Consider the following 12,550-nt stretch of genomic DNA (forward strand, 5'->3'; position numbering starts at 1 on the left):
GACTGTAGTTTCTCTGAGAACATATTCTTCATGCCTAGAATATATTCTTCATGGCTGGCACATGCCTGGCCCACAACAAACAATATAATACTTGTGTTGAACATGAATGAGTGAATGCAACTACACAAAGAGCTCGTCTTCCACCCCACCCCAGATTTCCTGGTTTAGAAATCTTACTCACTGGTCAGAGAAGGGTGTTCCCTTGGCACAGAGTTTTGCTTAAGTAACATGGCATTGCCCAGGTCAGGCACAGTGTGTGTCTCCAGCAATGTCAGTTTCTGGGCAGGGCTTGGTCTTCTACAGACCGTAGCCCCGCCCCCAGCCCTGCATTCCAACTCACTGGAGGAAGATATAAACGCCAGGCCTCTTGGCCATGCTGCACTATTACCAGACTTCCAACATCAACATGAAGTTGGGAGGCCTCCTTCTTCTCGTGACCCTCATTACTCTCAGCCTCAGGGTACAGGAGCTACACACTGCAGTAAGACCATTACAACTGCTGGGTAAGTCTAGGCCCAATCTTCTTTGAATGAGAGAGCCAGACAATAGGACATCAGGAACCAGTGTGTAGAGGAGGAGAACAAGAAAGGAGAGAAAGAAAGATATTTTCCTTCAGGATTCTCTTTGATGGGCACCACTCCACTCCTCAGGACAGAATCTCTCTTCTGCCCGTACTTTGTCCCTTCCTTTCCCTGGGTTACTTCTCAATGTGGACTCCTTCATCTTCTTCTGCCACCAACCATCCTCCATCTCCCAGAATCTCCCCCTCCACCATAGTCTCCATAGGATTGCCTAGAGAAAATATTGTCTTAGTCATGTTAAATATGAATCATCTCAAACTCCTCATTTTACCACTTTTTTCTCAACGGAGTATTCTAAATTCTCTGCCCTTACTTCCCTGTAACTCCTTTCTTAAGCCCTTAAAGATTGGCCACAGCCTCAGTTCCTGCCCCATTAGTCTCCTGAAGCATCTCTCCTAGGTCATGTGGACAAACGTCCTTCCTAATGCTTCTCCATGGCGCAGTCTTCAACCTCTGCAGCATTTGATGCTATTTGCCACTCCCTCAGTTCTCAAGCTTTTTTCCCTGCCTGGGTTATCTTTCACTGCATGTTATTATTTTCCCCCAAATACTGTTGGATCTAAAACTGTTTCTTGCGTATGTTCCTTTCCACCTCCCCATTTCCAACCCTGATTACTCATGCTTGGCTCATGGTAATAGCTTCCTAACAGCTATCCTTGTTGCTCTGTGTATTCTGCAGTTTTCCTGCTCATCAAATCCCATTCCATTTTATGTTCTCACACCAAAATTGCATCCCTTGTTTTAAATGAAATCCCAAATTCACAAGTCCTGAAGAGCTGCCTGCTAGCCAGAGCTTTGTCCTTTGCATGCTTTTGCTGCTTAACTACCATATGTACTCAGACCTCCTTTTGCCTTTCCTCCTGGATTCCAAAAGTCACCCTCTATCTGGACTCTACTCCTCTGCCCCCATCAGCCACCCTCCATCCCCTATTATCTCCCTCTCTACCAGCTTCTTTGAAGGATTTCCTAGAGAAAATATTGTCTTACTCATGGTAAACATGAATCGTCTCAAACTTTTCTCCTTTTACCACTTTTTTCTCAAAGGAGTATTCTAAATTCTCTGCCCTTACTTCCCTGTAACTCCTACCTTAATCCCTTGAAGACTGGCCACAGCCTCAGTTCCTGCCCCATTATCTCCTCTGAGCCCCTGGAGTCCTCTGATTTACCTCTCCTTTAGTACTTTATAAGTTTCATCTCCACTGTTAGACTTTAAACTGCATGTTTTACATCACCGTATTTCCTGGATAACTTCCTCTATGCTTTATATATGGTAACAAATCGACAGAGAAATACTTAATAAGAGACCAAAGCACTGTTCACGGCAACAAGAGGTCTTCAGCCTTATCACAAATCAACAGCTACCAGAAACATGGTGGAGTTGCACTGGTTTTCTCTGAGGTCTATAATGTACATTGTAGACTTCCCACCAGGTCTGTTCTCTTACCTCTCAGATACTGCTAATCAACCGTGATGCTTCTTGTCTCTCAGCCTGGACCAGGCATCCAAGGCTGCTCTATATAGCATCAGGTAGCCCCCTTTATGGAGTAGAGTTGACGCTGGAGAATGATCCTCATTTCTCCTGCTGTATCCAAGGGCTCATTGTACAGATGAGAAAACAAAGGGCCAGAGAAATTCAGAGATAGAATAAGGCAGAGAAATTTCTAATAATAGCTGAGTAGCCGATTAGATGCAACACACATTCATCCAGAGGACTGCGCTGTATTTTGCTAGAAGCTCCTGTGAGGTCTTAACCAGGTTTCTTAGACAAACTTCATTGGTCCACAAGACTAATATTCAGTCTCTGGGAACCTGGGGAGCCTCCACTCAGCTTAAAAATGACTCCTTGGAATCTGGCGGTGCACTCTGCATGCGGGACAGTTTCACCATGTGGGAGAGCAGCAGCCCAAGCCTAGGTACCAAGAGGTCTAGGTTGAATCTCACTTCTGTACCCACTAGCAGGCAAGTCCCATCTGTGAGCCCCAGTTGTAAAACCTATAAAATGAGGCTAATTGAGACTCACTACACAGGGTGATTACAAGACACCCTTGGTGGCATTCAGCAAATGCAAGTCTCCCCTTCTCTGTTCTATTTGGGGGACTTCTTTGAGCTTCCTTTCCACAAACACAAGCACTCCATCCCCATGTCTAAAATAGGCTTAAATTTATTGGCCTTAGGTGAATACATTGTTTCTAATGGAAATGTAAGATGTTGGGGCTGGGGATTTAGCTCAGCAGCAAAGCGCCTGCCTGGCAAGTACAAGGTTGTGAGTTCGGTTCCTGGTACCGGAGAAAAACCAAAAAAAAAAAAAAAAAAAGATGTTAACAACTCATTCTGACAGTAGTCATTTGGGAATTATAGTATGCGCTGAACTAAAAGAAAAAAGTGGAATTTCTGCCTTAATCAAGGGCTGCCATCCCCCCCACGTGAACCTGAAGTACGGAGGTTTCAGCCGCTCTCTTCCAACAGGCACCTGCGCTGAGCTCTGCAGAGGTGACTGGGACTGTGAGCCAGAGGAGCAGTGTGTCAGCAGTGGGTGTAGCAGTATCTGTGTTGCAAGTTAAGGACAGGTAAGAACATCAGGCCTTTCCTCCGTCCCCAAACCTTGTCCAGCCAAGGCAGATTGTACATTGGCTCCCGTGGGACCACCCAGAAATCAGGTGGGATGGAAGCCCACCTGTCTCCCTGCAGCCTTTCCCTCTTCACCCCAAGGAAAAGATGCATCCATTACAGGATGGTGGTTTCCAAACCTTTAAAATAATCTTCAGGTCCAACAGAAGTACCAAACTATTTTTGATTAAAATCATCTGTAATCCTCACCCTGAACTGAAGTCTGCTTAGCACTGTGGTACATATTTTAAATACACATAAGCATATAACATGTATTTTAAAAATGACAATCTTGTGCCTCTTTTGATTTATTATTTTACTTAAAAATAGCCAATGGACAATCTTAATATCAATACTGATGCCCTTGTCCTATCATCTGTACTAGCCTTGGAGTTGACCATATAAGCTCAGCAACCTCCATTAATACATACTTAAGACATTTATTATTTTTATATTATTAATATGGCTGCAATAAAATATAAATTGAACAAGACCCCTTTATTAATTCCCTTGGTGGTCTAAGAAGTATATTTGATGACCAAATAGTACGCTCATTTTGCCAGGCGTGGTCGCCTGCGCCTGTAATCCCAGCACTCAGGAGACTGAGGCAGGAGGATTGTTGCAGGTTTGAGACCAGTCTAGGCTACAAAGTAAGCTCAAGAGCAGCCTGAATTGCATAGTGAGACCCTGTCTCAAAAAACAAAAAAAAGAAAGAAAGACAGTATGCTCATTTTAAACTTTTGTTGCACATTTCCATATTGACCTATGAGGAGCCCCTTCCTGTAAAAGCATGCCAGGAGCCTCACATGAGAGGTTCTTTACTTTCAGTAGCCATTAATTAGGAAAAAAATCACAATAAAGGGTTATCCTGATGCAGTTTTGACTACAAATTAAGTTGTATTAAACACAACAGAATCAAGGTATATTTTTAACACATGTGACTACCACATTGTTTCTCTGGTGTGAGAAACCAAAAGTGTATATAAGGACCAAACTGTATTTTGAAGTAGGAGGAAAATGTTCAAATGGGGAGGAGAACAAGAGAGAGGGGAAAGGAAAAGGAAAAGGGAGGGAAAGTTTTAAAAAATGAGAAAAGAAGGAAAACATGGAAACAAAGTTTTGTAAATGGGGACAGGAGGAGGAGTTGAAGGGAGGGTAAGGGAATGGGGGAAAAACTGTTATATCATGTACAAGTACAAATTCTCTATGATGAATGTGATCATTATGTATATCTAAAATGTGCCAATAAAATCCAATGCAAAAAAGGTATACTATTACAAAACAAGCCATTTTATGTTCAGAACATGTTCTTTTTCCACATACAATCCTTGGGATGCTGAAGGTCTTGTGTGCTACCTGCAGGTATTTTGGAGTTCCAGAATTGGGAACTATTGCCTTTCAGTTATATTCTGTTCATTGAGATCCAAAAATCAGCAGGTCTCGTGTATAATGTATTTGTGCATTTATTGGGCAAAGATGTATCTTAAGTATCGTGTTCTGTAATAGCTGTTCATCTCTTTCTGAAGTTTCTACTGGCAAAGGTGTGACTACAGTACTTGGAAGGTCCTGCCCAGATGAAAGTGGGAGACATGAATGGCAACTATGAGGAGCATGAAGGGATGGGAAGAGGAGGTGTTTCTTTTAATAAATCATAACTGTAAAAACAGTCACACTGTTTATTTCATTAGAGGTGATGGCCAGAGAGGCAATGAAGAGAGCACATGACACTTGTTGGGCAACAAGGACTGTGCAACAAGGACTATGTCAGATTCTCCACAAGCATTATCTAAGTTATCCTCCTTTCTTCTCTGGGGAGGCCTTCACACTGAGCTCATCCCCCACTCTATTTTTATTTTGAGACATGGGTCTCACTAGGTTACTGAATTGCCCAGGCTGAGCTAACATTTGTAATGCTCCTACCTCAGCCTACCACAGTGTTGGGATGACAGGTGTGTACTATCTCTAAATTACTCTTACAATAATCTTTTCACTGAGCTTAGCATCATCCTGTCACATGTAACAACACTGGGTTTTGGAGAAACGAGGTAATATGCTCAAAGCTATAGATCAGGTAAGTGTCAAGGCCTGCACTATAATCCCATGTGAAACCTCAAGGCTTATGCAGTGTAGTGTAGTAATTAGGAGTTTCAAAGTCAGTTGTGTAGGCCTCCAGTAAGCATCCTGCCTTTTTGTGTGTTAGTTTCTTCAACTGTATTATAGTATATACCTCACGGAGCTACAAAAATAAAAGGTCATGTAGAATGTTTGGCATAGTGCCTGAAACAGAAAGTACAGTTGGTCCTCTGTGTTCTTGGGTTCTGTATCCACAGGTTCAACCATCCACAAATTGAAAATATTCAGGGTAAAAACAAAAATTGCATCTGTAAAGAATCTTTTCATGTCATTACTGTCTAAACAATATAGCACATAGCTGGGCATGGTGGCTCATGCCTGTAATCCCAGCACTAGGGAGGCTGAGGCAGGAGGATCACTATGAGTTCAAGGCCAGCCTGAAGTGCATAGTGAAATACTGTCTCAAAAAGACAAAAAAAAAAAAAAAGCCAGCACAACAACTATTTACATAACAGCATACATACACTATAGTAGGTATTATAAGTTATCTAGAGATTTTTTTTTTTTTTGGTATCGGGAATCAAATTCACAACCTCGCGCTTGCCAGGCAGGTGCTGTGCCGCTGAGCTAAATCCCCAGCCCCTAGAAATGATTTAGAGGGAAGATATGTATAGGTTATATGCAAATACTGGCCCATTTTATGTAAGGTACTTGAGCACCCTCAGATATTGAGACCTTCAGGGGCCCTGGAACCACTCCCTTATGGATACCAAGGGAGAGCAGCATTCAATAAATGTTAACTATAGTAATTATATCTGTGGGGCATAAGCTAATTTTGTGTTAAAGGCACATTGTTGTGGGTATATAATTCCCACATTTATTCTATAGAATATTTCTATTGATGAATTATTAATTTTAATTTTATAAGTTTTATTATATTAAATAATGAGTAATTAACAGGAAAAAATATCAAAAAATAAAGTATTGAATTTTTAATATTTATTGTTTACAAAAAAAGTATTAAAATTTTCAACATCAACTGTGTTTTGGTGTACAAAGTCTAAAACATAACAAAAAAAAATTCCCATATGAACTACAATGAAAATATCAGTAGAACACTACAACAAAAATAATCTTTACTTCAATTATCACACCTAAGGCAGCCTTCACACATGACAACAATGCATTCCATATATACATATTGCTTACTCTGACAGCATGCGTGTTTTGCTTTCCTGGCCTTTTTGTAGGATATACTTGACATCTTTCTGACCTTGCTGTTTTTCAGGAAGTTCTTGTTATATTATACAATTTGTAGCTAACAAGAACATAAAATATCAATAAAGTATTAAATTCTTAATATGTATTGCACATTTAGGAATAGACATCATTTTCACATCAGCTGTGTGTTTGCTTACAAAACCTAAAAGATAACATCAGAAATAAATTCCTATATTAACTATAATGAAAATACCAATAGAACTCTACAACAAAAATAATCTTTGCTTCAATTGTCACACCCAAGGCAGTCTTCACACATGAGAACTGCATATTTCATGTACATGTCTTGCTTACACTGATGGCACATGTGCTTAGCTTTCTTTTCCTGTGTAGCAGGCCATTCTTGTCACCTCTCTTGTCTTCTCTTGTCAGGAGCTTCTACTATATTGTACAATGTGTACTTAGCAGGAAAATAATATATCAATAAAATAAAATATCAAATATGTAATGAGTGCTTAGAATAGACATTAACATTTTCACATCAGCTATTTACTTGCTTACAAAACCAAAAAGATAACATCAGAAATAAAACCTACATGAACTACAATGTAAATATAAACAAAAGCCTACCACAGAAATCATCTTTGCTTCAACTGCCACTCCCAAGGCAATCTTCACACATGACAACTGTATGTTCCATGCACAGCTGACATCTTTTTTATTTTCCTGTTGTCATAGTAGGTCTTTTGATGTTGCACCTGCCTGTTCACCTGTCAGCTCACCAGTATGTTCCACGATTTTTTTGTGTAATTCCCTGGGCAGAAACATTTTATTCTTCCTCTGCTGCAAATAATCTCTTATGAGTTCCAGTCCCAATCCACGAAGAAAATTTTTTCATGATAGTTAGCACTTGATATTTTCTTTGTAAACAATCAAACAATTCATGACACACATTTAGGATGTAGTAAAACACAACTATTGGCCAATGCTTTGTGTTTCAAGTAACATCATAGTTGCTGCATAAGTCATCAACAACATCTACCCTACCTTTGGTTTTGTTGTAAAAAGTTATAACCTCAAGCTTCAGTTTTTTTGAGATTTCCATACAGTTATAAACAAAGGAGCTGAGTCACTCCTGTCCCTTCCCTTTGTTCAACTGTAAACTCTACATGGCCCTAATATACTGTGTAAAGCTACAGTGACCAGGAAATGCTGCAAGATGTTCGTCTAGTCATGTATTCATATGGTGTGTAAATTGTTTGATTTTTTTTGAAACAAAACTCTCAAACAATGAGTGAATAGTAGCCAGATTATCAGTTCTTTTTCTGTCTTGGTGGGTGGTTTTGTCAACAAAGCTCAGGCAGTTTTGAAGGACACCAAATCTCCTCAATGTCATTGTTATTCTACAAACCTGAAACCCACACCCATAAGTCTTTTACATTCCTGTGATTACCAAGAGAAAGCCCTACTAAGTACAGCAGACCTATGAATTCTTTCAGTTCAGCTAGTGAGGTGTCATAATAAATATATTTTTGAGTACGGACATTGATGATACATAACATTTTACTTGTATTTCATCATTTGTGTATTTCACAAAATCTTGTGGCATTTTGTTTCCCCATGGAAACTGATATATTTTTCCTTCAGTTGGTGATTACCACAGAATAGCAATATTCATTTCCTCAAAGGAAGCACACTGTCATCCACAAAGATATAGCCTTTCAGAACTCAAAAGATCGGCATCAGTATACTTACTTGACAATACCTGGGTCATTTGGTTTCTTAAATAACACTACATGTGGCTCATCTATATTGCAACCTACATTGAACCACATCAAACCCAGCTTCTTCCCACAGTCTCCTCACACTTCCTCCATTCTTCCAGGCATCTCATTCTTCTAGCTCAGTGTGTTGAACATCTCTTAAGCACCACTTCAAATACTTAGTCTTAAGATTCTTTGAACCATTGTTATGACAACCAGTTTATCCCAGATATCAGTAGCTTAGCACAAATGAAACTCGCCAGGGCCTTGTTTTAGACATGTGCACTTGTATTCCAAACTCACTTCTGCCTCATGATTTCTTTGATTATGCATCAGGGGACTCCTATAGGAACTCCTGCACAAAGCTGCATGCCAAACCAGAGAAGTGATCCCTGGTGAGGTAACCATTCAGAACAGAGGTCAAAAGCTGGCAGATGTACTTCCCTCTTTTATTCTTCAGGAGGGGGTTCTGAGCATTCCATAAGATTTCCCAGAAACTTCCAAAGACGGAACAGTCACCCCTTGCAATGGCCATCTCAAGAGCACAAATTACTATTGATTCTCTCTTTCCCTGTTCATCCTGAATAAATTGATACAGGGGTGAGAAACTCCCAGCCTGAATGATATCTGGGATGAGTTCGTGTTCTCTAAAATCGAAGAATGAATGTTTGGTTGGTTGGTTGGTTTTTTTTTCGGTACCAGGAATTGAACTCACAACCTCATGCTTGCAAGGCAGTCGCTGTGCCACTGAGCTAAATCCCCAGCCCCTCGAAGAATCAATTTTAGGAACAACAGAGGTTAAGAGCAGAATATGTTTATTGAGGGAAAGAAAGCTTCTGTCTGAGAGAAAGACAAAAGGGGACCTGAATGGGTTAACAAAGACCCTGTCTTTCCTAGGGATTTTATAGAGCAAAATCAGGAGGTGAGGCGGGTCCAAGGTGGGGGGAAGTGGGAAATCACAAGGTGGGCATGAGGTGGAACAAAACTATGGTCAGCCAATAAGAATTGTTCAGGTAAAATTGATTCAATCAGGATCAAATGGGGAAGCGAGTCACATCCAAGTGAGCATGAATACAGAACAGGGGCTTTTCCCTTAGGTGTTTGGGTCAGTGACTCTTCAAGGTGAGTGCTACCTATTTAGAATATCAATCCCTGAGATCCATCTCTAGGGAGGTATGTGGGTATGTTTGTTTAATCTTTTATCTTGAGATCTGGCCTGAAGCAAGTACCGCCTATGTATTTGCAAGGTATCTAGTCTTCCACATTGGCTCCTTCAAGGGCCTGGCCCTGTCTGACTGCCTATACTATTTTTATCTAACTCAGCTGCCTGCCACAAAATTACTTATCAACCACATCTGAAGCTCTACTTCCAGAGTATTCTAACTAGAACATACACTGACTAGGTTTCACCTTTAAATCTTCTTTGAGCAAATGCGTGAATATCAAATACCCCCTATACACGCACATAAATAACACATATCCCCAAAATAACAATAATATATACAAACATAATGGAATTAAATTCAAATAACAACAAAAAATTCTCCACAAGTCCAAAGTCATCACAGAACAAGCTCACCTAAAACATAATCCAATTTTCACTGTCCAATAGTGTTTTATTTTCAGCATAAAACACATACTGTATTCAGACAAACTCAAGGTTTCCCTACGAACTAAAGGTGGGGATTTTCTTTATATGTGAAGAACTCAAAGGTCCTAGAAATGGTTTTCCCAGTCTGCCTTCATGTGAATGTCCAGCCTTCATCCCTTGAGTATTTTCCAGCTTCTTGACAAAAGTTTCAGAAAATTTTGTGTGTCAAATGCCAATCAGCTCACTCTCAATGCAAGTTATAATTTACAGAGTTCAGTTTAAACTCCAAAATTACTTTTGTAGTGGGAAGAAGTGCTCCATGATTCTCAGCATTCACACTGCGAAGCGGGGAGAAAAAGGAACTAAGAGTACAGCCAGCTCTCATGAAAATATTGGAAAGTTGCCTATATTTCCTTAGCCAGATTGTAATCACAAAGCCAAGTGCAAGGAATAACGAGTAATGGAGCCTTGGTTCAGGGTCCTTCTGTACCTGGAGAACAATTAGGGGCTCTACTAGGAGGTAAGAAGGTGTCAGGCAGTTGTCAATGGCAACCACAGCAGGTCTCTCCAACTCCAGCCGGAATCTGAAACTCAACATAGTAATGTCAGCCCTGCCCAGGAACCCTCTTTCTCACTTTTCAGTCAGTGCTCAGAGAGATAGTCAGCTAAAAGTTTCCCTGCTCCGGGATTGCAGTACTCTGGGCTAGCGATTACTGGTTGGGGAAATCCTTCGCTTCCTGTTCTGGTCCAAATAAGGTATGTCCGGAACTAGAGCGCCGAGTCTGGGAATGACCCGGAAGTATTTCCCTGCGGTCGCACGTAGGAAAAATGGCGGCGGTAGAAGTTGCCGGGTCGCTGCCTTGTAGCCAGCCTACAGAGTCGCTGCGGGAACCGCCCCCTGAGTCCGCCAGTGGGTTCTACCGCTTGTCCGCCAGGCTCCGGGCCCTGCGCCCGGATGACAGCAGCTCCGCCCGCACTGAGATCCACCTGCTCTTCGATCAGCTCATCTCCGAGAACTACCGCGAGGGCGACGGCGTGGTCCCTGAGGTAGGCTGCCCGCCGGCTGTCCCGGCCCCACCCTGTTGAGAACCCAGTCTGTAGCTCCTGCCTGTCCCTCCGGAATGTTTCCCCTCTGATCCCCACGACTTAGTTCCGGGCTGCCTGGTTCCCTCCTACATCTGAAAGATTGCAGCGAACTCGAAATTTTCACAATCCAACTTGATAACTTGCTCCATCACAGCTGTCATTTCTGGTACACCTTCCTGTCCCCAGGCTCCACTTCTTTTCTGTGCATCCAGCACTTTTGTAGATACAGTTCCTTATTATTGCTTATGGAATACTGCACTTCACCGTGAGCGGTGCCAGCAACGTTAGAACGTGGGTAATTACTACGTCGTTTTCGCTGATGAAAAACACTGAAGCTCATAAGGTCTGGTGGGTGTCGCACTGTTGGCAAGGAGCAGAGCTAGAATTGGAGCCTAAGTCTGTCACAAAGTCCCCGTATTTTCTGTTCTTCCACGCTAGCTCCTCCCGTCTCTGCCTCATTTTTAGAAGTTCTTTTTTCACTGAGCAGTTTTATTCATACACATTAAGCTTTGGATACCACTTCCTAATTCCCGAAATTCTTGAGCCAGTCAATACCATGGCCTTCTGGTGCTCACAGGCATCTCAGGCTTGACAATTCGTCTCCAATCCATCCTCCCCTCCAACACATGTTCAGTCCACCAAGTCACACAGGCAGAAATGCTTGTTCTTTCTTTCCTTTTCTTTATCCCAGAGCCTATCCAACCCAGATTGTTCAGATTCTGTCTCAAACGTGTTTCTCAGTCCACATACCGCTATTCCCCTTGCCAGTGCCTTAAGCTAGATGACTTGCCTGGCCTGTTCCATTGATCTCCTCTACCAGATTTCCTTTCTCCAGTTCAACTTTTCTCCAGACTATTCTCTGCTGTGTTGCCAGAGTGGTTTTTTTCCTTTGATTAAAGCAAAACAAAACTGACTGTAAAAGTAAAAATCAGACCTGGGGAAGATCTTCAATACATATTGGTAAATGTTGAAACAAATTACAGAAAAATTCATACAGTGTAAGACCAGTGCAGGGTATGATGGCGCACACCTATAATCCCAGCCCTCGGGAGGCTGAGGCAGGAGGATCCTTGTGAGTTTGAGACCAGCCTGGGCTACAAAATGAGCTCAAGGCCAGCCTGAATGGCATAGAGAGACCCTGTCTCAAAAAGAGCAAAAAAAAAAAACAAAAAAAGAAAAGAAACCAATATGGGGCTGAGGAAAGGTGGAGGATTTTAAAATAAATATGTGTGTATATATAATATATGTATATATACACATATATTTTTTAATGAGATATACAAGAGTTCTAAACAGCAACAAAAAATAGTCTGCTTCTCGAAGGAGCAGAGTGGGATTAAGGGAGAGAGAATTTTTGATTCATTGGTATACTTTGATATTTTTGTAAATAAATTGTGTTTTCCTAGCCTTGTCCTTTTGTGTCCTGTCTGCAGTTATTTGGAACTTGATGCTTTTCAAGCACCTACTGGTGTTTCACATCTCCAGATCTTTGCCCACTCCCTTTGCTTGCTGTGTTTTTTGATGCCTTGTCTGGCAGAGCTCTATTTATTCTTCCAATCATTCTAGATTCTGCTTAAAAATCACCTCCACAAGGCCTCCTTGATAACCCTTTTTTTTTTTTTTTTTTT

The 12,550-nt window shown here is 41.3% G+C and overlaps 2 protein-coding genes across 3 annotated transcripts in view; both read left to right on the forward strand.

Annotated features, from left to right (window-relative positions):
- Nucleotides 1–347: 347 nt before the first annotated feature.
- Nucleotides 348–4,855, forward strand: LOC102017830 (WAP four-disulfide core domain protein 18-like). 2 transcript variants are annotated; one of them, XM_005393905.2, is made up of 3 exons: nt 348–503; nt 3,048–3,148; nt 4,695–4,855. In XM_005393905.2, exons 1-2 carry the CDS (start codon nt 374–376, stop codon nt 3,140–3,142), a joined length of 225 nt encoding a protein of 74 aa, XP_005393962.1. In that variant the 5' UTR covers nt 348–373; the 3' UTR covers nt 3,143–3,148; nt 4,695–4,855. The 2 variants fall into 2 exon arrangements, with proteins under 2 accessions (XP_005393962.1, XP_005393961.1); XM_005393904.2 differs by having other exon boundaries at nt 352–503; nt 4,715–4,855.
- Nucleotides 4,856–9,413: 4,558 nt separating this feature from the next.
- Heatr6 (HEAT repeat containing 6) overlaps nt 9,414–12,550 on the forward strand; it is a 34,621-nt gene continuing 31,484 nt past the window's right edge. The window contains exon 1 of the mRNA XM_005393906.2: nt 9,414–10,883. Coding sequence (XP_005393963.2) covers nt 10,665–10,883 — 219 coding nt within the window. The 5' untranslated portion in view covers nt 9,414–10,664. The remainder of the gene's footprint in view (nt 10,884–12,550) is intronic.

Source organism: Chinchilla lanigera, unplaced genomic scaffold (assembly GCF_000276665.1).
Source record: "Chinchilla lanigera isolate Chin_1 unplaced genomic scaffold, ChiLan1.0 scaffold00050, whole genome shotgun sequence".
Taxonomy (NCBI): domain Eukaryota; kingdom Metazoa; phylum Chordata; class Mammalia; order Rodentia; family Chinchillidae; genus Chinchilla; species Chinchilla lanigera.

What these genes read in the sequence shown, in the direction of transcription:
- LOC102017830 (XM_005393905.2), top strand. Translation starts at nt 374, where the DNA reads ATGCTGCACTATTACCAGACTTCCAACATCAACATGAAGTTGGGAGGC. An exon ending in AAGACCATTACAACTGCTGG is followed by an intron (nt 504 to 3,047) that starts GTAAGTCTAGGC and finishes CTCTTCCAACAG; the next exon opens with GCACCTGCGCTGAGCTCTGC.